This window comes from Chaetodon auriga, chromosome 13, assembly GCF_051107435.1.
Source record: "Chaetodon auriga isolate fChaAug3 chromosome 13, fChaAug3.hap1, whole genome shotgun sequence".
Lineage (NCBI taxonomy): Eukaryota > Metazoa > Chordata > Actinopteri > Chaetodontiformes > Chaetodontidae > Chaetodon > Chaetodon auriga.
In genome coordinates this window covers 24,593,868-24,620,199 of record NC_135086.1, presented here as the reverse complement: position 1 = coordinate 24,620,199, position 26,332 = coordinate 24,593,868, and the positions used below count along the sequence as shown (strand labels likewise).

General features: G+C 42.2%; 1 protein-coding gene across 2 annotated transcripts in view; it reads left to right on the top strand.

Moving 5' to 3' along the window:
• The first annotated feature begins 998 nt into the window (after positions 1 to 998).
• mao (monoamine oxidase) overlaps positions 999 to 26,332 on the top strand; it is a 60,688-nt gene continuing 35,354 nt past the window's right edge. The window contains exons 1-2 of one of the 2 annotated variants that reach the window (XM_076746935.1): positions 1,049 to 1,111; positions 11,280 to 11,570. Coding sequence is in view for 1 of the 2 variants with exons in the window: in XM_076746934.1 (XP_076603049.1) it covers positions 1,057 to 1,111 (55 nt within the window). In the remaining variant the exon portion in view is untranslated. Of the gene's footprint in view, positions 1,112 to 11,279; positions 11,571 to 26,332 lie in introns of both variants that reach the window. The other variant, XM_076746934.1, reaches the window with a different exon arrangement.

The following is a 26,332-nucleotide window of genomic DNA, read 5'->3' as shown; positions in this document are numbered from 1 at the left end:
TATATATTTAGTTATACTTAGCTATATTTTTATTTTTAACAAACTGCTGTTATTCCTGTTTATATTTGTTACTACTTTTTTTGTTATTTTTTTAAACAATTGTTGTATACATTCTTTGTTAGTCTGTATGTTTAATTGCTACTGCAAAAAAAATTCCCAAATTGGGTTCAATAAAGAAGCAGTCTAAAGTCTCTGAAGTCTAAAGTCTATACTAGATGATAACATGCCAAGTGCAAAGCCTTTGAGCTTTTGCTTGCATACTCAGGACTTTCAAGGTAAACAACTACTTTACCTAGACAGGAAAAAATGGATCAAATGAATTCAGCTTGAAACTTTCATCACCACATACTATATAAGATGGCAGAGCTTTTGTTTCCTAAACTACAGAACTGATATTTGGGTTGAAGTAGATGCGACCTGCATGTGAGACAACGGCTATAACTCTCGGACGAGGAACAGTTCTTTCATTCTTATTGTTTTGGCATCAAACATGGACATTGTTTTCTTATAACAGGCTGCTCTGGCAACTTCGTCTTTCCCACACAGGCCCACTTACTGAGAGCAGAGTTATGAGAGGCAGACGCTCTTTTCTTGGCACAGTCAAAACTGGGCTCAATAAAGCTTTTCAATAAAGTCTTTGAATAGAGAGAAAACGCCCACGTAATTTATGAAAGTTGAATGGATGAAAGATTTACAGCAGTTGATAAAAGTTTGATCTTTTGACAATAGCCTTCAATAAGCTTGAGAGAACTGATAAGAAAAAACTGATAAGAGAAGTTAACCAGTGCAGAATGACAATCAGGCGAAATCAGGGGCGAAGGCCGTCTCCAAACCTTAAATGCTCTCTATAACTGAGGTAAAAATAAGGACTCGGCAGCTTCATGATGCCAATAATCCTCCCTGTCCACAAAGCAGAGGGCTGATCTACAATCGCTGGGCGGAGTCTGGAGGGAGTGGGCCTGCCCGGCGCTTTTAATAAGCTCCTCTCCTCCAGGCGCCCTGCGTTCAGCGGCGAGCGGACACGGCAGAGGTGGGACACACACAGCAGACAGCACCATGACTGCGCCCAGCAACACCTACGATGTTATAGTAGTCGGCGGAGGAATATCAGGTAGGCACGACAGCACTAAACTTTACTTTGCTCGAGGAGATTCGCAGTTAGATGAGGCAACTATGGACATAAATTGATTGATCGAAACCACCGCGCACCTCCCAGCGGTGGGCTGGTGCGCTTTGTGTAGGTGACTAGACAACTGTTGCACAAAAGCTACTCATGTATTGTTGTCAAGAAGTGACCCTTAACTGATTCTCCAGTGATCTTAAAATTATAGAAACTTCCATTTGGCAGCATGCGGGGTTTTCTTCTTCACGATGTGCCATCCATTTTCTCCGCGTACGCGTCTCTTCCGTGAGGCTATCTCTCCCCTGTCAACCGCTGTATCTCCACAGCAGCGCCTGTTAAGTAACAGCTAATCAGGCAGAGAATACTTTGTAGCTATTATATAAGAGCCAATAAATGCTATATATATGATAAGAGCCAATACCTTTTTTTTGGTTGCACCTGTAAGGCTGACATGTGATTTCACTTGTTTTATTTGAAAGATTATTCTTTTAAAAGCCACCTTCTTGTTTTCATATTGTCAGTGAGCCAATTACAGACGTGAGACGCTGAGGATGAATTCGGTCTGCCTCTGCAGAATTTGTTGTACTGTCAGCCGCTGATTTGCATGATATAAGCGTTACAAACATTTCTGCTGGTGCTGTTGTCTCCCCACTTCTTCCAACACTTGGTGTACGATTGAATCGTTCTGTGTTAGTTACAAGCTATTTATCAGGATTGCTATATTCTCGCCCAGCAATGACAATGTTAGCACGTCGGGAGAAAGACAAAGTCCTTATCAGAGAGACAGACTTGTGCCTTTCGGTCTGAACCAACAGTTCTGCAGCTTCATTAGCAAGCAGGCTGTCTTGTTAAGTAACACGTTGTTTCATGTGTAGAAGGTGGGTATATATAGTTTATGGAATGGGAATATTCCCAGGCATGTGCTTTAGTGGTCTCTGTTCTTCAGTACACACCGCCTTTCACAGAACTTTGTCAATAATTCAATTAACAGTCTGATGAGACTTAGTCCAAAAAGCACAAAAGACTGTTTGTGCTCCCAAATGAGTTTGAATGTTCCTTTTGTTTTGTTTCCTTGTCAGAATCGAGCACAGGGAAGCAATGCATTTTGACTACACCTTCTTCACTGTGCAATTTTCCTTCCGTTTCATGTTTTTTCTCCATGTGCTTCATTTTGTCTGTGTGTCATGAGACTTGGAAGGAAAAAGAAAATCAGAGCAGGATTTCCTGTTGATAAGAAACAGTCTACAGTGCTGTGGTTGGCACAGAATAGTTAGGCTAAAGCTCTGGACAGGTTGATTTAAATATCCGTGTGTTGCATCACAGAGCTCTGATATGGTGTTACAGGACTTGATTTTGATCACTGTTGTTTTCATGAGCATTGCTGCAGCTATACACCAGATCAGGTCTCCTCTCTCTTGGCCTGACCTCAACAAGGTCATCAATACTTTCATTTCATCTCAGATAGATTTCTGTAATTCATAGTTTTCAGGGTTAAGCCAGAAAACAATCTCACACCTTCAGCTGATACAAAACGCAGCTGCTCGGCTATTAAAAATAGATTGCGCAATTGGTTGACAAGACTCCTGGCTTCTATTAACAGTGACTAGAAGACAAAATCATAACAACCCTTTTGTAGTCTGTTCCCCTGTGAGCCAGAGCACAGCCTCAGTTCCTCGGGCAGGGCTCTGCTGGCTGTACGTCCCAGCTCAAAACTAAAGGTGACCGAGCTTCTGCAGTCAGGGCCCCTCAGCTCTGGAACTCCCTGCTGGAGATCTGAGGCATGGTGACATCTTTTATATCACTTCTCAAATCGTATCTGTTTAAAAACCCTTTATTTCATTTTAGCACACTGTTTTATTTCCAGTGTGTCTTATCTGTTTTAATATTAGTTGTCTTTTTTTAATCTTCACTGTTGGGAGATTTTATTCTATTTAAATGATGTGATTTTATTTACCTTAGTGCTGAAATGCTTTAACCCTGGTCTAGCCATATAAAGCACTACGTGATTTTGTTTTGGAAAGGGTTGTTTTGATAAAGTTCCGTATTTTGTTTATTTAAAGCATTGCGAATCAAACCAGAATGACACTTGTGCAGATGAGCAGTCAGTCTTTTCAGTGCAAAATCTAGCAGCCTGTCACATTGATGTGTTGACTGATGTTGTTTGGCCTGACAGTGACTGAACGTGCTCTTTCTGTTCCCTAACCTCTGTCAGTGATAGATCAATTGACTGCTTTCCTGTGTGTGTGCACGTCCGTCTGTCTGTCAGACAGTGAAGAATTTAGGTCAGTGTCAGTTCAAATACCAGTCAAACAAGCAAAACAAATGCTACAGAAAAAAGTAAATCCAATAACATTGGCAAGCAGCCCCCCCCCCCCCCCCCCCCCCCCCGGGTTTCTCCTGCCCTGCCTCTCTTCCCTTGTGTCACATTAGGTTCTTGTAATTACACCATTTGTTTATACCGCTGCCCTTTTCTGGGTTGCAAGGAGGTACACATATAACAATCAATGTCCAATCAAAGCACAGACGAAGCAAGGGGGAGAGGGAGTGCTCTTTTCTCTCTTTGCTCCTCTCTCTGCGACTCTGTTACCCTCTCTCCTGAGATGTGTGTTTCTCCATTTGCCTGCAAATGCAATTGTTATTTTGCTGCTTGCCAACGAGCCACCAGCAGGTCTGTGGCCCTCGAGGGGCAGCCAGCACTTTCTGAGAAAACATTAAACACTTGTGACAGCCTGTTATTAAACCAACAGCAGAGAGGATGCAGAGAAAAGGGGGGAGGAGAGAGAGAAGCGCAGAAAACAGAAATAACAGGGAAGAGAAGGAGGGAACCACTTCTTCCTGTTGTGTCTCAGCTGAGAATGTGGAAAATCAATTGAGGCAAACTGGGAAACAAAGAAAGGAGGAAGGAGGCAGAAAGATAAGAATGTATGACAATTTGGGAAGAGATAAAGGGAAATGAGTATTAAGTATTAAATAGGGAACTTTAGGAGGGAAGCACTGAAACACACAGATTGCACAATTGGTTGGTTGGTTGACAAGACTTATTGCTCCTGGCTCGACTCGACATTGTGATGCAGTCCAGTGCAGTGTGCTCTGTGCAGGAGATGATTTACAGAAATTGGCTGCACTTGCTGAGCTGTGAGCCTATAAACTTAGCTGGACTCCTCTTCTCTACAGACCCTCACCCAAAGACGTTGGCAATAATGTCAAATGGTTATACAATGATATAATGACAACATTCTTAATAGAAATTTTGGGTCAGTGATCTTGAGGAGGGGTATCATGTATGTATTGGTAAATTACTGAAAGCAGGACCACATTTGTAAACCAAATATACTACTGTTCCTCTCCTGGCTTATTAATTAAACTCCTAAAAACTTGTCTTCCTTCATCAAAATTATATATTTAGAAATGCCTTAAAATGCCTTAGATCTAACGTTTCATCTTTTCCCTCAATTACTATGTGCAGAGCTGTGAATATGCACTTCACACCTGCAGCTTGAGCATTACCTGCTCACTGTCGACTCATCAAACACACAAATGGCATTTTGTGGCAGAAGGCTGTGACAAGTCCAAAGGAGGTTCTCCCATCCCCAAGACACCCATCTCCAATAAAGCAGACAAAGCAACACTTTCATCCTTTGCATTTGTTACCTCAAACATTAATGCCATAATGCTCAGCTAGTACAGTTATTGGCAAACAGCTCTCATGGTGCAACCCTGAGAGGGACACCATAATTACAAATTTACAATGCAGATAGTAACGTATTCACTGCCAGACACGGGCTTACGGCAAATAACAACCTTCAACAGAGAATTTCCACTGAACTGCCCACTGGGTCTAAATTTCAGTGCAGGATTGCAGGTATTGCACATAATTTAAGTCCCACAAATCTAAAATTTATATCGCTGGACATCCCTGCACATATTTACAGTGATGACTAATAATGTTGATGCAATGTTTGCACTCGTAAAGAATGCAGGATGACTGGCTGGAAGCGCTGTATCATCGCTGTGCTCTCTCTCCCTCTCTCTAGAAGGCTGTGAGTCTGGTCTGCTATTGTTGTTTCTCTCACTAGATTCTACAGTACAGACACGTTTCAATGACATGAACTTGGAGGCGAGCAAACATGCTGGCTAAAACATAAATCTACTTCATCTGAAGTGGAAGAAAACACTAGACCCTGAAAGGACGACCACAAAGGACAGTGCCAGTGAAGCAAAAGCATGAACAATGTTGATCCTCAGGACCTTCAGACAGGCACCAATAATGTTACTTAGCTATTCAAAGCGTCCAAAGTTCCAGGCTAACTGGCTCAGAATATATCCATGGTTCAAACTTTGTGGTGAAACGAGTTGCTTGATTTGTAAAATGTACGGTGCTGCCTCTTTTACCAGCTGATGTCACAAAATGTCAACTTTAAGTCGCCAGTCAGATGGTGTTTCTCATACAGCAGCCATGAAAAAGTGTGAGGCAGATTTGACAAAGAATCTCAAAGCCTGGCCCTCCCCAAGAACAGTTAGATTTTTTTTTTAACAAAGTTGTTAAGTTGTTAAAAAATGACTGAAAGATTACTTACTAATTATAAATTAACCCAGACTAGACGTGCACCCAGTTTGGCACACCCTGGTTCTTGGGCTATGACAAATATGAGACACACCATGTTCGATGATGAAATCTGATAACAAGTTACAACAAAAGTAACTGACTATAACAAAAGATCACAAAGCATGGGATGTGAATGTCCGTAGGACCAGTAAAGTGGGGTGTGCATGGAGGGTAAAAAGTGTGTGAATGTTGTAGAGTGCATAAAAAAGCAAAGGAAAACTAAGGAGAAACTACAGCTGTCACATCACCAGATGGGGTGCCTGTATCGAGAAAAGAGAGAGAGAGAGAGAGAGAGAGAGAGAGAGAGAGAGAGAGAGAGCAACAGTGACTATATTTAAAATCTGGGAACACAGGGGCCAGGCACTGATTACCAAACCATCCCACAGTTAACACACAAAGTCAACACACAGACACTGCTAAGACACTGCTAAAAGTTGGCTTGCACCAAGCCAACTTTTTCAGCTAGGTGCAATACTAAGCACTGGCTACTCAGTACTCTATAAGGTACTGTACCTCTACCTTATAGAGGTACAGTACTTCACTTTGCAGAGTTATTAACAATGGCAGTAGAGAGTTAGGTTGATAACCTTTAAAGAACACACAGGAAAAAGTGTATTAATTAGGGAAGACTTGATTTGAAATTTTCCTCCACAGTTAGTCAGCAACTCCAACACGACATGACTAGGGATGGGAATTGAAAACCGGTTCTTGCTGAGAACCGGTTCCCAGTGTTTCAGTTCCTTGAAACGCACGTTGCATAGGTACACAACGTGTGTGGTGATGTCATTCACCAGTGCAGCCAGCAGGAAACATGGTGGCCAAGCAGCACAAATGCTTGAAAGTTTGACAACAAGGCAACTTACAATACTTGCAAAGTGGATATTTCATCAAAGGGAGGAAGTACTACCAATATGCAGAAACATTTGCATACACAGCATGCGATAACTTTGAATGAATGTCGTGTTTTGATCCGCTTTGGAGTAAATCTCAACCCAGCAGCAGTGGCAATGTTAGCATGTCCTCTGCTGTTAATACTGCAGGTAACTAAGTAACTAACACTGCCTGTTATGTTAGTGCCATTTGCCTCATTATAAAACCTGCTATTACTAACTGTCAACGTTAAATGAATGCCTTCTCATACATTACATTTAGATGACCGTGATAAGAGACAGAGTCTGACTGGCTCAGAGGCTGGCAGTACTCGCTCCAGTTCACGTCTACCTCTATTTTCTCCTTTCACCGAGGCAGGGAAGAGTAAAATGACCCAGGCCAGGATAGACGAATGTCACTGAGCAGTGACTAAGTTTGTGGTAAAAGGAACTCTTTGAAGAGGAGGACAACGAGCTGCAGTCATTCCAACTATGACAGGCCCTTCTCTCCCTGGCCCAGAGAGTGGACCAGGTGATCTAGCTGTACAGAAGCCTGCCCCCCATTCCCTGCAAGGATAACACCACCCTATGGTGGTGGAGCAAGAGAGAGACTCTGCACCTGCTGTCAGGACTGGCTGAGAGCTTTCTGTGTGTGCAGGCGTCCTCCACCCCATCTGAGAGGGTGTTCTCACAGCTGGAGACACCATAAGTCCAAAAGATCACGTATCCTTCCTGAAAAAGCAGATATGCTTATTTTCCTGCAAAACAATTGTTAATTCTTCATAGTTAATGTTTGCAGAATTGCACATTGCACAGTTCCATTGGACTTGACTTGATTGTATTTGTCTTTGGCTGACGTAGTTTTATTTTTGAGTGCTCATTTCATATCCTTTTAAAAAGGAGAATTTTAATTTCTATTAGAAAAATGTTGAACATGTTACTCGACATTCTTGTGTAATTGCCACAGAATAATTTATGTTGTATTATGTTAAGTCCATCCATCCATCCATCCATTTCCACCCGCTTATCCGGGGCCGGGTCGCGGGGGCAGCAGTCTAAGCAGGGACTCCCAAACTTCTCTCTCCCCGGACACTTCCTCCAGCTGATCCGGGGTGACCCTGAGGCGTTCCCAGGCCAGCCGAGCGACATAGTCACTCCAGCGTGTCCTGGGTCTTCCCCGGGGCCTCCTCCCGGTGGGGCATGCCTGGAACACCTCCCTAGGGAGGCGTCCAGGGGGCATCCGGTAGAGATGCCCGAGCCACCTCAGCTGACTCCTCTCGATGTGGAGGAGCAGCGACTCTACTCTGAGCTCCTCCCGGGTGACAGAGCTCCTCACCCTATCTCTAAGGGAGTGCCCCGCCACCCTGCGGAGGAAACTCATTTCAGCCGCTTGTATCCGGGACCTCGTTCTTTCGGTCATGACCCAAAGTTCATGACCATAGGTGAGGGTAGGAACGTAGATTGACCGGTAAATCACACAAAACAACACTGAATCATCAGCATACAGACAAAATAGAAGTGGCCCCAAGCAGCTCCCTTGGGAAAACACAGTCTTTTGCTGTCAGAAAAGCTGCCATTGAAAACACTGCGTTGTGCCAGAGAGGTAACTCCTCATCCAGGCAAGAGCTAATGGTGAAAAACATAGTACTTGTGCTTGGCAATTAGAATATTGTGGTCAATGACATCAAAAGCAGCAGTAGAGTTCAAGGGCACAGACACAGCCCCATGCAGCGTTGTGACATTTAACTCAAGTTTATTGATGCCTGTATTGCACACCAGGCATGCCACACAGACCGAAGGATTTATAGAGGTACAGTTACACATCCCTCTGACATAACTAAAATATGTGTTTGTTGATGTCTTGCATGTTTTGTTTTTCCGATGTGCTCCATTGTTCTTGTAAAGTGGTCTGGTATCTAGAGATCGGGGTAAACACACATGCACATGCATTCCTGTACATACAGTTACTGTAATTTGTGTGAGAGCTGAGTCCACAGAAAAGATATCTGTCACACTGATAACACCGTTGTTATCAGTGATAAGTAACTGTTGACTTTTTTCTCTTTTCTTCCCCTTTGCAAGTCCTAAAAGCTGCAGTACATTTGTGCATTGCAGAAGTTGTGCAAAGGGTTCTTTCCACAATCGCATTTTTTCAAGGGCACTCACGTGCACATGTCTAGTCTGCACAATACACTGGTATTCCAAATTGAGATGAACATACATCATATGTTAATGCTTGTAAGGCAGCATGAACCCTTAGCTTCCCTGACAGCTTGTCTAATGACCCTCAACATGGCTGCAATCCTAGAACACCACTTTCTCTGTCCAGCTGTACAAACAAGAGAACATGTTGGCTGAGCTGCCAGATATAATCAGTACATGGACAGCTTGTGTGTTTCCATATGTAATTTTCTGCACTCCTGCACCTCTTTATTTGTGTGTGGCAAGTAAATCCATGAGAACTCTGCAGCCATAATTGCAGCTGTATAAATCATATAAATGGTGACATTTATTGTGACAAAAGCACATGTCGCAAATGGATGTTTGCACAAGAAAAAGTCCTCATCTCTATCTGTGATATTTTAAGAGAGGGAAATTGGTGCAGGTGTTCTGTGGGACATGTTTCCATTTTCCTTTCCTCCACAGTGTTTGCCAAGCAAATTTATTTTTCAGGAGTTGTCAGAGGTTAAAATGATTCACTAGAGTTGGTCACTGCACTAGACTGCACTTTCCCCAAAATGTCGACCCTTGTACTGCCTTGAAAAGTTAAAAAGTTAATTTAAGTTCATGAGGTAATAATTAAGCATATCTAAAAAGCATTATTTTCCTTGGTTCAGAGAAACCGCGTCAGAGTGAGCGGTCTTTTCTTCGGTTCTAGGAAACTGCGTCGTAGTGAGCGCTAACCTCGCTAGGTGGAGCTACGTAGTGTTTTGCCGTTGCACACACAGAGCGTATGCACAGAGTCCGTGCTCAGAGCGAAAAGAGAGCAAAGACAGCTAAACAGACTGCCGACAGCATTATTACTATGCTTGACCTTGGAAAATATTTGTCTGTGAGTATTGTGTGCATTATATTTACATCATCATCATCGTGTGTTTTTTTTGGGAAAGGTCTAATTACGTATATTTTCGCTGAACTCTGTTGAACTCTGAGATGCTAATTTCTGTGTGGATTCATGCCAACGTTTTCACTTGTTAATGGAGGCTAATTGATATGCGCTCATGTTAGTGCTGTTTGTGTAACATTTGAGTAAATCGTTTATATGTGTTTCTGCTTGTAATAGTTTTACGGTGTGGTGGAAGGACTTCAGTAAAGGACAAGAAAAGACAAGCCTTGTGATTTATTGAAAAGAAAACCAACCGTTATCTGACTGTCTAGCCGACATTTGCACATGATCTGCGAGGGCAGTATAACCCTTTCCCTTCATCCAAACATAGTCATCTATCAAAAGTCAACTGTCACCACTTTCAGACTGTAGTATTGTATGTGGTGAATACAGCTTTTTTCATCTTTTTAAATGTTCTCTGTAAAACCTTCAAGATAACACAACGTCAAATCATCAGACATTGTTGACATTGTTGCCAGCACACAGGCAAAAATAGTTTCTCATGTGTCCCTCTCCAGTCTTGTCTTTCTCTCATGTCTGTCTGAATTTCAAGTTATCATTTAATTGCTTGTCTAAATTGCTCCTCAGTTTGTTGTCTGTAAACAGCCAATCATCGTCTCCATGCTGAGAACATGAGATAGGGAAATGTGATTACTGCATGTCTTTAAATGTCTCCTCCTCTAGTGGAGCCTTTTAGGGACTTGATTCAAGTGGCTTGTCACTCAGCTGGTATTGGAATTTTTGTTTGTGATCCTGTGAAAAGAACACTTTGCTGAGGTGCAGACACACAAACAAACATCTGAGTAAGTTTTCAAAGAAGATAAAATGTTGCACGCTGATTAGCGCTATTTAGCAGCTTGGCATCATGCAGAATCCTTTCAGAAGACAGCAAAGCAGTTGTCAAATGGTGTGTTGAGAAATGTACGTGTTTTCTTAAACATTCCTGTGTCATGGGGTGTATAATGTGTGCTTAACACATTAATATACATTTAAAGCAGTTGCCTTAGCTCTGGGAAGTGATAAGTAATAGGATCTTTCAGTTAAACATGGAGTGACGGCCAGCAGCTGTTCAGCTTAGTTTAACATAAAAACTAGAAATACTGGGAAGCAGCTAGCCTCGTGAAACCACAACTTATTTATTTCAGTTTTCAACAAACAAGATACATGTGAAGGCCTTCTTATATATTATTTCAACATAAACATGTCTTTTAAAAGATTAACATAGCTACACTACACAAAATAGACAAATTAAAACTTAAGTTGTGTACTGTGTTGTTGAATTATTCGTTCATATCAGCTAGACCCACATTCCATTTTCAATCAAAGTGACGTCGTGTGCAGAGTTTTGTGGTGCTGGTCCAAGTGTCCTGGAAGATTTCAACATATGAATTTTATGAACTAAGTTCAGGAACAAGACCACGCCTCAAACACATCCTAATTCTGTACCAAAGTATTTAAGCACTACTGATTCATTCATTGTCCCTTTGACTGTTCTCTGCACAAGTTGCACCAAACATGTGCGTAATAGTTACCTTAATTAATGGACTGGGAACTCTTCCTTAATCCTTCGGACAGCGACTTCCTCAACAATGAACCAACTCCTGAAGTCCCGGAGTCCTCTCCATCTCCACAAATCCAATTCTGCCAGCGAATCTGGCTGCACTCAGAAGTCCACTTCCTCCTGATGATTGCAGCTCACAGAGGCTCAGCTGAAAGATGCTCTCAGGCACCACATCTCCTCCTTCCTGAGCATCCCAAGCACTTCTGGGTTCCCAGCATTGCATCAACACTAACGCTGATGACATCATGACGTATCGCACAGCTGAAGAAACTCAGCCTTCCTCCTCAGCCCTTCCACAGGGCCAGGTCGTATTAAACACTACTCAAGCTCTCCTCGTTTCCGAGCTCTCTCATCCTCTCCCCCTTTCCATCCAAACTTCACAGTTAACCCGAGCACATGCATCTCGTCATCCCATCATCCCATCATCCTTTCCTCTTCTCTTGCTTCAGCCTTTCTTATTGCATCTTCATCAGCCACCCCAGCTCCTTATACTTTATTACCAGCCAGCGCTGTCACTCCGTCGACTTAACTATGGTGTTATTAGCCAAAACCCACCATTTCCTCCTTCTTCTTTTTTCATATCCTTTCCCCCATCTTCACAACCCCAACCCCATAACCCCCATGTTTGCAGTGTTTCAAATTGCTCATTAAATGCACCTTTTCCTCCCAAAGCTTCGCTAGTAGCTAGATCCTAGTGCCCTCCCCATGTATCTCCCTCTACCGAGTAGGCTCTCTCTAGCCACCACTCTACCTCCAGTACGCCCAGTCACAAAAGTCCAACCATCACCCGTGTCACCCACACTTAAGTAACAGATCCTCACCGGTAACTATGTTGACTCGCTCTACTGATTCATCCACCCATATGTAATCTGCATAGCTCAAGGGATCTACAATCCGCTTTAGGCCCCTCCCACCTCAAATAGCCAACCCCTACTCGTTTCACAGAACTCATAATAGCTAAATTCGCATTCTCTTTTTCTCTATACTGTGACACAATCTGTTCCATTTTCCTCGACCATAGGCAAGAGCTGCACCATTATTTGTTCCTAATGGTTTCTACATCTATCACACCCTTTTCATATCCCAAGCCGCCAGTCGCCTGCAGCAATACAATCAAGGAACGTACTGAGGAACTCTGGACCCAGACCTATATTGCTGCGTTTTCGCCGCTTGTTCCTCCCTGAATCGCAACTCATGTCAGATGCCACACGCTTCTGCTTTCACAATTACTTCTGCCGATCTTATTCAGATGCGGAATTCAATCCAAACTGTACTTGTTTCGTATCGGAGCTGCTTCTACCACTTCCCGGCAGGGAATTCACAACCACATCATTAAAATTCTCAGCCGTTCATACCTTGCATACATCCGTAACGATCTGAGAAACCTCAGAAACACCCATGTGCCACTCTCATCTGAAAGTTCCTTTGGGCCTTAACTAGAACCCAAGGACATCAGAAAAGACAACTACCCCACCCTGCACCCTTCACCCTTCTACCCTCATCCCATCCCTATTCACCATACTCCCATCCCCTGTTAGGTGTACGAACACCCTGAGACCAGAGGAAGGCGAACTCAAAGTGAAGGCTACAGGGATCACACAGGGCACAGGCAGGCAGAAACAAAAAGGGTTTATTAACTAAGGGTGTCCACAAAAACGGGAAAACAAAAGGCGAGAGCACAAAAACCACTCTGTACAGTTCAACTAAGGGTGTCCACAAAAACGGGAGCAACACAAAGCGAGAGCAAAAACACGCTCTGAAGAATCTGAGCTCCAACTCCTCTCACAACCGAGGCTGGGCTGAGGGCTATCCACAGGGCGAGACGCTCCACGGAGGTAAGCAGACGATCTGACGACCACTGGAGAGAAGAGCCGGGGTTAAATGCATCCGTTGATTGGAAGGTGATGAGATGCAGGTGTGTGAGAGGAGGCGGGGAGGAGGGGCTGCCGAAACAGGTGCAGCCACTTAACACGGACCTGGACAGACAAGGGAGGACAGACAAGACCACAAGGGGGCAAGGAAACAGGGAAAACACAGGGAAAAAAAAAAAAGGGAAGACAGAGCCCTGCCTGACAATCCCCCATCCTTACATCCCTCTTTTCATCCCCACATTCGTATGTGGGGATGAAATGCATCTTTCTTCATCATTCACCCTCTCCTTCATCCCAAGACTTATTAAATGATTGTAGATCTGTATGTGGCATGGTCTTTGTTAGTGAACCTGGGCAAATGGGACAAATTCCAGTCAAATATTATATATGATCATGGACCGTATTTTCCCATGTTTTTGTGTGACTAATGGGGATGACAATTTTTGAAACTGGTCCAGTATTGAACAAGAGTGCTGCGGCTTTCAGCTTCAAAACAGACTGCAATATGATCTCATTAGCCGTTTTCCCACCTTTAGTGGATGTCCATTAAAATTGTTTGTTTTTGCCACTGACAGGCTCAGATTGTTATGATAAGTGTCTGATGACATTATGGAAAGGTTCCCTACTGAGACACCTTTTTGTTAAAGAGTAAGATCCTTTTGTTTAGCGAGAAACAGATGTTGTATTGCTCTCGCCAAAGCCAACAGACTCTATTCACAGAAACATTAAGTTCATTATTTGGACAAATACAGACAAATAGGACAAAAACAAAATAAAACACACCAAAACCTGGTTCATCTTTCATTGTTCCAAGAATCAGTTGGGTGCAGTTGGCTGCAGAGTGTGGAAAAAAAGAAACTCTTGTGCAGCCGTGGCGGCAGTGCTGCTTTTTTCTCCAATCAAAAATTCAATTTCATAGTCAAAAGTCAGAATTTTTTGACAGTTCTGTTATGTATTTGAATTTAGAATATTGTTTGACAGCCCTAAAACCAGGAACACATTATGTCTTGCTCATGTTTAACCAGGCTGCTGCAGCTGCGAACAATGATATTAGCCATGATTCAACCATCCGTGCATCCATTCTTCTGAATCGGTTATCCTGTTCTGGGTTGCAAGGCACTGGAAGCCTGTACAGTGTCCCATCATGCTGGGTGAGAGGTTAGGTACACCCTGGAGAGGTTGTCAGTTGATCACAAAACTAATACATGCAGAGAAACAGACAAAAAAAAAAACTCTCTATCTTACCTTTTACAGGTTTACACACCTTCATCACATCATGCCTTAATTACGGCAACAGCCTTTTTACTTGACTGAACCAAAGACTGATCCACACATACTACATCAAGGCAAAGGTGTAGAGTTACATCTAACGCTAACACTTTTCAACACTTTTGAGCTTACAAGGAAAACAAACATGCCATATTCTGGTGGACATCAATATTAACCTTTTTAAAAAGAAACTTTTATTCATAGATGTATCAGATCATTCCCCAATCTTTCAAAAAAACGGAAGGTTTTCTGCTGCTTTGAAAAAGTCCTCCATAATAAAAAAAAAACCTACAGAAATTATGCTTAATCACCAACTCAACAAATGCTATTTGTACCTCCCTCATCAAAGAAGTCATGACTGCTATTATCGAGCCTTTGACATTCATTTTTGCATTATAAATGGCCATTTAATTTAATAGACCATTTAATGCTTTGTAGACCAACAGTAAGATTTTAAAGTCTATTCTTTGACTCACAGGAAGCCAATGTAGTGATCTGAGGACTGGTGTGATATGGTCCATTTTTCTGGTGTTTGTAAGGACTCGTGCAGCAGCATTTTGAATCAGCTGTAGTTGCCTAATTGATTTTTTGTTTAGGCCAGTAAAGACTCCATTGCAATAGTCCAACCTACTGAAAATAAATGCATGTTTTTCCATGTCTTCTTTGGACAGACATCCCTTAATTCTGGTTATATTTTTCAGGTGGTAATAGGCTAATTTGGTAATGTTCAACCATCTAAATTATCTGTATCCGTATCTGTACTCTGAGTGGGCAGGGCCTAACGGAAATGGGTGGGGCTTAAATCAGTACATTATTTTAAGTCTGAAATTGATATACAATAAAAATATTAATATAGGCTACTTTGTGTGTTCAGCTATATGTGTGTAAGTGTGTAAGTGGTCTGTAAGACTGTTTATTTTTTAATGATCTGTGTGAACTTGGTGATTCATGCAAACATCCAGTGATGGCAAACAGGGAAATAATATGTCAGCCTTGTTCACTGTATTCTTCTCAAAAGCACCGTGTTCAGTACGAGCAAAGTTTTCCAACTGACTTTATATCACCAGCCAAACTAAGAGCAAGCAGACGGTGAAAAAAAAAGAAAAAAAAACCCTGACCGGAGTGGAGGCAGTGACTGATGCGACACGAGCCGTTTTCAGCTCTGTCTTGTCAAATGCACCGCGTACATTACAAAACAAGTTCACCAAGTAACTTTAAATATCATAAAAACCGATATAGAGGCAAGCTGAAGAAAACCTAAGGAGTACTGAAGAGAGCGACGTGAGCTACAGACGTGTCTGTGTAGGGAGGGGCGGGTGCTGTGTGTGACTGGCCAATCACAGAGCGTGAATACAGTCAGTTACCCAATGAGGATTCTCCTTCAGCACGAGTACGGATATTGACGAGTTTTACTCGTATCATGCTCGTACTTGTCAAAAATGCTTTATCCGTAGTTTTAGCTTTAGCACCGCTAGCTGCTACCACGGCTGCTTCGTATTCTTTCAAAACCGCTTCGCTGCGATGATGACTTTTCAGGCGAGCAATAAGATTTGTCGTGGGCCAGGCTTGGGTCCTGTCAGTAAGGCGCGATAGATGACGTAACCAGTGCGTCCTGGCCTATTCTGGGGCTCCTTGGCTTGCAAACAGTTTCCCTAATTTAATAAATTTATCAGACCTTTTTATCGGATAAAATGTACCTATCGGATCGATTGAAAATGACATAATTTCTCCCCTAATCGGCCGATATTTTATTGGTCCGATAAATATCGTGCATCCCTATCTGCAACACATCTGGAGCTATGCAATTACAGACATTTTTCAAAAAGTTTGTTGGCAGAGTATCAAGGCAGCATGTTGTGGATTTTAACTGTGATACAGTCTCTGTCAGCCTTGTATGATCTAGAAGGTTAAAATGTGCTAGATTAACTGGAGAACAAGAAGGCACAGATGGACTTGTCATTTTGCTTGAGCTGGAGCTGCACACTGTTTGTCTTATCCTTGAAATTTTATCTGTAAAAAAGGCTGCAAAATCATTGCATGACTTGTTGGATAGCAGCTCAGGAGAGACTGATGCTGTGGGGTTTGTCAGTCTATCCGCAACAGAAAACAAAGTGCGGGCATTATTACAGTTTCTGTTGATAATTTCTGAGAGGAATGCTTGCCTTGCCTTCTTTAGTTCATGGTTATAGGTGTGGAGACTTTTTTTGTAAATCTCGTAATGAACCTGGAGTTTGGTTTTTCGCCACCTGCGCTCTGCCTGTTTGCAGACTCTTTTCTGGACTTTGACCAGTGTGGTGTTTCTCCAAGGTGCCCTTTTCCTTCCTGACAAAACTTTTGTCTTAACTGGGGCGATGGAGTCAATAATAGTCATAACTTTGGAACTGAAACTATTTACAAGGTCATCAGTTGAAGCTGAGAATCGAACCCAGGACCTTCTTGCTGTGAGGCGACAGTGTTGCCACCGTGCCACCGTGTGCTGAAGCTGTATTTAGGACTCAAACGCAGACTCAGAGGGGTTTCCAAATACTCAGATGAATGGTTAGGAGAGAGTTTTCTGTGAGCAGCATGGAAGGCACGGGGTCCTGGAGTGGTAAGTGGATCCGGAGAGCATAGCTGTGATTGCCGTACAGGTGGATGAATACTGACAGGGTGGGGTGACACCTGGTGGTGGATGCACTGGTGAAAACACTGTGGTGGCAGTTGCAGACTTGAGGCTGGTGGCGGAGTGAGGTCGAGTAGAATGGCCTGGCAGCAGGGACGCTGGTGCTGGAAGCTGGAAGCTGGAAGCGGAGCAGGTGGACCCTCTGAGGAAGCGAGGAAAAAAGGACACGTGAGAAGTAACAAGCAAGACAAAATGTAGCTTATTAGCTAATTAGGTAATCTGTCAAGTAACACCAATGATAGCCGACTATGCCACTGAGTGGCGGCAATAATCTGGCAATGAGTTCCTCATTGTTCACCATCTTTATCCCGTCTGGGATTGTGATGATACTGAGGGGAAGGGATCCTGCGTTTATCTGCAAGGCACTGATTTCTCTGGTATGAGCGAGTTAAGGCCGCTCTCACAGCCTTCCAGACACTGTAGATTTGTTTGAGATGTGACTGCACTGAAGGAACAGCGGCTTGCCTTTCCTGTGTGGAAAACAAAGGAGGCTGTAAACCGTTAGCGCCAATGAATGGAGACATACTGGTGGTGGAGTTGGTGAGGGAGTTGTGCTCTTTCGGTTTGACCATTGGTTTGCTCTTTCGGTTTGACCATTGGATTGGGTGTGATAACCAGAGGTTAGGCTAGAGGAAGCACCAAAAGCTTTACAAAAAGCTTGGGGAATGGAAGAAGACTGAAGACCGGACTTACGTTGAGCAGTAGGGGTAGCTTTCGACTTGCCTGATTTCTCCCTGGCTCGCTCCCTCAATCTATTGTCTAGTCTGATGACTAAAGAAACAAGTTCCTCGAATGACTCTGGCTCACCACAAGTAGCAAGCTCATCTTTTAGATCCTGAGATAAACCATTTACAAACACAGTCACAAGACCCTTTTCATTTAAGCCATTTTTAGCAGCTAGGATACGAAAATCCTGGGAGAACAAGGCGGCTGAAGCAGCGCCCTGACAGATAGACAGCAGCCACTTCGACGCCTCCTGACCCCGCATGGGATGATTAAAAACCTTGCGGAGTTCAGAACTTAAGGTCTTGTAAGAATCTAAAACCCATGTTTACATCCCACAGAGCTGTCGCCCACTGTCCCACTTTCCTCGTAATAGATTAATTATATAAGCTATCCTAGAATGGTCACTGGGAAAACTGACGAGCTGTTGATCAAAAACTAAGGAACACTGTAGCAAAAACGGCTACAGGACCCAGGATCCCTGGCATAATGCTCGGGAGGAGGTACAAAGCGTTCTCTGGAGGGTGGTGGTGAGGTGGAACAGGTGGTGGGCTGCACCGGATAGTTCTGGGAAGCCGAAGCCAAAGGAGACACCATCTGAGGAGAGAGCTGGGATAAGTGCGTGTTAATGAGACTTACACTGGTATTCAAGTCCTGGAGGGTGCCCATCACCTCTCTCAACAGTTGTTTGTGACGTTCTGCCAAAGCACATTGACTGCTGAGGGCTTAGCGAATTTGGTCTGAGTCTGCTAGGTCCATATTTTGCCAGATTGTTCTGTGTATGTAGCCGATATAGCAATGGTCCTTGTCATCACTGACTTCACCGGTGGTCTGTGGAGGAAGACAACTACAGGTTTCTTCAGTCCACACTCAATAGTACAAATAATTATATCAATGTGTTGCTATCTTAGGTCACAGCACCTTGCGATTGAGGATTTCTAAACACACGTATACATGTAGTATACACAGGCAAGATGTTCCTGCCAAGTGGCTCCATCCAATTACTGTTGTCAGGGAAACAGCATCTGTCCCTATCTCTTTTTCCAGCAGAGAGGGCAGAAGATGTGTGTGCGTGCATGTGTGTGTGTATATGTGTATGTGTGTATATGTGTGTGTGCAGCAGCTTTTACTGCATTGTGGATCTGCACAAAAAGCACCACAAACTCACTCCTGACTGTTTAATACTTTCAAGTTGAAGCCAAATACATAAAATACAACAGTGTTCTTTGCAGCTTACATCAAAACTATGGTCAAAAAAAAAAAAAAAAATACACACAGTCAGTTTTTCCTTTCAAACATCTTGGAGTGACCAGACAATTAGGTCAACCAGGGCCCCAAGGTGCTGTGGTGGACAGTAATGGAGCAGTGGTGGGGAGTCAGGAGAGAGGTAGAACTAAAAAAGAGATAACTGAGAAGAAACCACATAGAAGCTGAGAGATAAATACAACTTAACCTACATTATAGTACCAAACAATCTCGCACTTCATTAAATTTGTGCTCATATGTGTCTTTTTAGCTTGAGATATTGCAGCAGCCTTATGCACCCTGTATCTGAAGCAGCCTTATTACACAATAAGCAGCAGGGACTCCATCAAGAATTTAAAAGGAGCATGGTGTGGTTTGTCTAAGATCATCAAGCTCAGAAAAATATCAGAAAGCAGTAATGCTGAACAGAGGTACTCATGACGTTCCATCATTTACAAAGATTGCAATTTAACACCACCTAAGAGAAACAAGCTGTGTATTATTTACAAGTAATAATAATCTTTAATTGCTTTTGTAGGTTTGTAAAGTGATTGCAGTAAAAATGATGAAACCCTTGTACGGAAATGAAAAAGAGATATAAACAGATATAAACAGCCACACAAAAGGTGTGATATTAGCAGCTGAATGGACTTCATGTTTAATGAGCCATAACACTGTTTGCTTCCTGCTTAGTGCCAGAAGACATTTTATATCTTGCTGCACTTCTCTTAACTGTCTTTCTTTTTGCACACTTTTTTGTTGGTTGTCTTTCATAGAGATTTTTATGCAACACAGATCAGTCAAATTCCTCAGAACGACCTTATTACTGTTGAGGCTTAGCCTTACAATACAAAGACAATTGCCAGAAACAAACAATTCAATTTATGTTTAAAAGGAAAAACAAAAACACACTCAAACTGAGTGGAAATAGCAAAGAAACTATACTGGAGAACTGAGGCTGAGAGGCACATGGAGCGGGGCTGAAGACACTGAATGAGAGAGCACACATAAGCATGGAGTCCAAAAATACAACACAAATAATCCACAGGAAAATTCTGGAAAAATCTTAGAAGTAGGGCTTTCAATGGTTTTCTTACTCTCAAGTACTCACATTGAAGGTAGGGTGACCACACGGTTGAGATCAGGACAAACTGGCAGCCACGAGTCCAGAAACTACCATACTGCCAGCATTAAGGCTCTAACACACCTCAGGTGTGTAGGTTGTAGGGGAATTACTTTTAAACCTCTAAATTAATGTTGCATTCGTTAATAAGAGCAGGGGCACCAACTTTCCTCAGCTAAAAAGGATTTTATATATCATGTCTTGTAATACTGATGTAGTGAAGACGAATGAACCAACAGTAGATCAGTCTAATAATCTAAGGCCTAAATTCTCAGTACAGGGATTGCTTATACCCAGCTCAAAAGGACACCGTCTGACAACGACTTGTATGAAGAGGATTATTTATTAAACACAATAATGAAATGAATATGAATCATGGATAATACGATAGATTATATGGATGATATGGTTTAACACAAACACTGCACAGAGGAACTTATGGCAAGAGAATGGTAAAATGAGTTTGGCGATAGTGAGAAGTAGGTTTTAAAGGGAAAAATGGGGACGCGAATATAAAGTTAATTTGTTGAATGAACGGTTTAGAGAATTAAAACAAATTGACAGTATCTTAACCTCACGGACCAACTCTTATTCCAAACCTCTTAAGCATGCCTACTTTGTCAGCGACGCTCCTGTAGATGTCTGCTCCGAACTGACACGAAGAGGCTCCGCGTCACCGTCCGTCACTCTGATCTGTGCAGCGGTCTGCTGGACGAATCAAGCAAACCACGGTTGAGAGCCGGTGTTGGACAGGGATGTCTCGGGAGCTGAGGATCTTCGGTGTCGGTTACAGACGAGGAACAGCTTCTGATGGTTATTGAACCCGGACCAGCGGTTCAGCAGCAGGCTACAGGTCTTCGGTGCGGTCAGTTGGTTGGCGAACGTTTGGCAAGGCTTTTTGACTACTAATAATAAGATTGAGAAACTCTTCCATGGCTGGTCGAAAATGTCTTCAAAATTATTATTACGTGACTAGACTTTAACAACTAAAAAATTGGAATTATGCGGCTTGGCGTGGCGAGCAAAAATTAAAGTTTCAAGAAGAAGATTAAGAAAATGCGTTTTCTGCAGAATTAAATCAGGCCACTCTGTGTAGTTGTGAGCAGCAACAAAAAGACTGAGAAAACGACGGAGCGGAAAAATAACTTGAAAAACTAAAGACAAAGACTTAAAGAAACTCTGCGGAAGCGACAGAAGAAAGATCAAGGCACGAACTTAAAGAAACTAACACACGAACTACCACTGAACTTAACACAACTGTGCGCTACTTTATCATCGCTCCAGGGCGTGTCTAATCAATAGGTCGTCACGCATGTAGGATGGTTCATAGGCGAGCAATGGAATTTCATCCTATGGAGCGGGAATTAATTAATGATTCATACGAGGGACTCATCTGCTTCTCACTATGGTCAATTTGATATATTTTAACATGATCCGTTTTCAATGGCACTTCAACAACAACATGCGTGTTCACCACATGCATTAGACAATTCTTCTGAATAAATGACGACATTAAACGATATGCACGATAACAATTTCTAATACCCATCCTAATATACATGATGGTCCAAAGCATAACTAACTGAAGGGCATACCATAGTTGCCAAAACGATTACCACTATTACAGTTACTTACTAATAAATGTCTCCCGCGAAGCACATTCAACCTAACCACTACAAACCTCTAGATGGCAGTATGGTTCCATGGTAAAAACTCAGAGAAAATCTTTGGAATAGTTAAAATCACAGTTTCGTCATCCTGTAAGTTAGAAAAACCAGAAAAACATTGTTATTGTACAGATCATGGGCTTAGTAATGTAAAAACATCCACAGTTAAATCAAACATAGAGATTTAGTTATTCTGGTAGGTTAAGAAAAAGGCACACAGACATACAGCACAGTTTGCTTCAGGAATGTCTAATTTACAACCCATCAGCATTATCTGGTTTGTAGATTCCTCTGAGACATGGCATTTGTCCATCCAGGCAGTTTTGTTGTCCTTAACTCCGATGGGCTATCAAGAAAGAGTTAGCACCTCCATGACAACGTCCTGAGCAGATGTAAATGTTGAAGTGAAGGTGTTATCAGTGAACCTTCCAGATGGTCAATAACTCTTAAAAGTCTGATTGTTTTATCACTCCACTTCTCCTGAGGAATGCAAAGAGGGGAGAAGAGGGTCAGTTACAGACCAGTTCTGCTACAAGGTTATCATTCAGGGCAAGCAGTGCATGAGGAAGACACGCCCAGTCTCACGCCGTGTTCCCACCAAACGCGATGAAAGCGATTTAATCGCGCGTCAAATGAAATCGCGTCATGTGGAAAGTATTGTTTGTATATTTCAGTCCAGCACTAGTTCATCTCAAGCATGGTATTAAAAATAAACAAACAAAATGTACTCTAAATACTATTCGTTTGAACATTCATTGAATTGTTTTGATGCCTTATTAATTTATTTGGACAGTGGGTTGGCAAATGCAATGGTATGTAACACACGTTTGGCTGCAGTTGTTGGAGTCTGAAAAACCCCAAACACACAATTTTGTAATTTCTCACTTTTCTTTTCTCACACTTTTTTCTCGCTTCTCAAACTAAGGTGTGGCTATGGAAATTTTAACACACACATATCATGCAAATCATTATACACTGGCTCATCCAAATGAAATATTTTGGAAGATAGTTTTGGAAATATATCCAGCCATATATAGTGTTTGCACTTACAGATTTTCATATCATCGCGGCTGTGGCTCGGGAGAACCCCACATTGCTCCCAATGCTGTGCCACTTTTGAATTTTGATATCTTCTGTATTAATCTACAATGTAGAAAATTAGAAAGATAACGAAAAAACATTGAATTAAAAGATGTGTCCATACTCTTGACTGGTATAGTACCTGCACAAATATACAAATGCTCTTTATTGATGGAGAATTTTGTCTCACTGTGTGTTCTGAACCCTTTTTAAATGCACGTGTACAAGGGAGAGGCACTGCTGAATGCACACCAAGGAGACAGGAAGACTTTACTGCAAGGCAGTTGGATTTGTTTGATGTATATCAAGCATGTCTTTAGGTGAAGAAATCCTAAGTGAAGAAAGCTTAGGAAATCTGGCTCAGAGTGAAGAGAGGAGGAGGAGAAATGTATGCTCTCTCTCCTTGACTCTCCATGGTTTCCACCAAAGACTGGATGACCTTTCTCCTCCATTTGTCCTTCAGGCACATTTTTCATGGCTGGGGGATAGAATGAGAAAACATTTTTTCAAGTCTGTCATACAACAATATTGAGGTGCCCATAGGTACATTGAAACAGGTTATGCTTGTTGTAATCAGTCATCCTATTCATACTTGCCATTAAGCAAATAGGTATCTTCCAAAGTTGCTGACTTTTTAGTATGAAATTTCCTCTTTGTATTTTGCTTTCATGTGTTGTACTGAGTAGGAACAGTAACATCTAGAGGACATTCGGCTAAAACGACTTTAACTTTGGAAGATATCCACTTCATTTGTCCAACTCAGACAATCCACACAGTGACCTTGTATAAATATATAGATGAAAATGGATTTTTGTACGTATAAAGGGCTGTGGAGTTTGTCCCCGACTTGAAATTGCTTTAGAGAGGGCAGGAGGATGATTACAGCAAGCACAAACTGTTGCATTGTTTGTCTTTTTTTTTTTTTCCTCTTTTTTCTTTTACTTGAAAAACTGTGAACTTATCTTTTATCATTAATTTTTTTATTAGAACATTAACAAATAGGCTAAAAGCCAATATAGCAAACTGCCATTTACATTTTAAGGTTTTCAGTTTTCATACCCCTCAACCCCCTTTTCCACCCCCACCCCCCCTCCTTCACCACCACCACCAAACAGCAGGGTAGATGATCAGAGCAGTCCTATTCAGACAAAAGGTCTTTCAACTCAGATATCAGATTTATCCACATTAAAATTGTGTTTGGGCCTGCATCATTAATCCTTGCTGATGATAGTTCCAGGTAAGAAATGTCCAAAAAGCTTCGGAGCCAGTAAGTATGTGAAATATTATGAGGAGGTTTCCAGCGCTGGACTACAATCCTTTTGGCTGCAGTTAGGCCCGCCAGCCAGATTTTGCGTGCTTTATCCGTGAGGGAAAGATGAGAATCGTCATTTAGAAGATGTACAACAGAATCCAGGGGAATATCACTGCAGTTACTCCTGTAAGGGTATTAACAACCTTGCCCCAAAAATCCAAAATCCCTGGACATTTCTAAACAGTGAACCTATTTTTTAATGTTGTCCTTTTTCTGTCATTACGTAGTGCAGTATCTCAACCTGGTAAAGCCTTTAAAACTTCATCCAAGTTTTAACCCTCCTGTTATGTTATGGGTAAAATTGACCCGTTTTAACGTTTGAAGGCATGTTTTTGGGGAGGAGTGGAAGGAGCTGGACAAAACACATTTAGATGTGTATTTGGGGCTCCTCATCCTGGCTGGGGTCTATAAGTCGAAGGATGAATCGACAGCCAGGCTGTGGGATGCAGAGACAGGCAGGCCTATATTTCGAGCCACAATGTCTCTGGAGACTTTTCACATTTTCTCCAGAGTAATCCGATTTGATAATCGAGAGACAAGGGCTGGCAGACGGGAGAGAGACAAGCTGGCAGCTATTAGGACAGTGTGGGACAAGTGGGTAGAGCAACTTCCACTACTCTATAACCCAGGCCCTAATGTCACAGTGGATGAAAGGCTGGTGGCATTCAGAAGTTGCTGCCCATCCCAAAATGCTAAAATCAGCACAAGAGAGGACCAGAACTACAACTCTATGCATTACATTAACGCTCAACTTGGACTTCTTTCTGGAAAACAGACTGTGTTTCCGGAAAATAGCAAACAACAAAAAACAGACTTGTGTATATATATTTAAATTGTTATATTTTATGCTCCTATTTTAGTAGATGTGTCATGCACCAATTTCACCACAAACAAATTCCTCGTATGTGTAAAAGCGTACTTGGCAATAAAGCTTTTTCTGATTCTGATTCTGATTTTTCTGATTCAGAAACCAAGCATGATCCTGGATTACAATGTGACCAAAGGGGGGGTAGACAACTTGGACCAAGTAACAGGGTCCTACAGCACCAACGAATGACTGAGCGCTGGCCATTGGTCATCTTTTATAACATGGTTGATGTATCGGCCTACAACGTGGTTGTCATCTGGACTGAGAGCTTTCCTGAGTGGAATGTGAAAGCTGTACACATCTTTCTCGAAGGGATGGGGAAGGCGCTTGTGACTCTGCACATCCAACAGAGGCAGCACCTGCCAAGGACCCCCAGCTGCTGCAGCCACAGTCTCTGTTTTCTGTGCACTTTGGTGTGGCTGGCAGACGTGTTGAGTGGCAGGCAGTGCAGCTGATCGGCATGCAACAATTATCTCCACCAGTTTTAAGCTCTGCATTTCTTGCTCCTTGTCAGATCATTTTTGTATGTTGCATTCTGCACATCATCTCTATACCGTGTTCCGTCGTTCCTGGTGAGGTTTCGCTGCCACGTAGCTGCTGCTCATTTCTGAGACTGTAGTTTGTACTCTTAGATTTCTGCCTGCCCACCTCCTTAGTTTGGTAATGTTTTGTTTTAGGGACACTCTTTGTTATTTTTGGTTTTATGTTTAAACATAAAACCATAAACACTCCTTGTTATTTTTGGTTTTATGTTTAAACATAAAATCACAAAAATAACAGAGCGTCACTGCCTGCCACTCAACACGTCTGCCAGCCACACCAAAGTGCACAGAAACAGAGAGAGTGAGACACCAGAATCTCAAAAAACAAATACAAAAAACCCGAACCACCACAATGAACATAATAACAATATTTAAAAAAAAAAAAGAAAAAGGCAAGAATAAGAAACAACAGTAAATAATAGTAAGAGGAAATACTAGTAAAATTAGTGATGTTAAAACATGTAAAGGTTGTGGTCATATACTCTTTCTACATCAGACTTCCACAAAGAGGAAAAAATCAATGTAGCAATACCTGTCTGTCATACCAGCTAGATCACCACTGTAAATATCCTTGAAAACTCCTGGAAAATGATCTCTAGAAAAGAGTGGGAATCCTGCTTTTTTTTCACTCTTTGGTCTTTCAGCCTCTCTGCTGCATGAGTTGAATTTAAATCTGTCCCTCTGTCTCTCCTCTCAGCTCAAGTT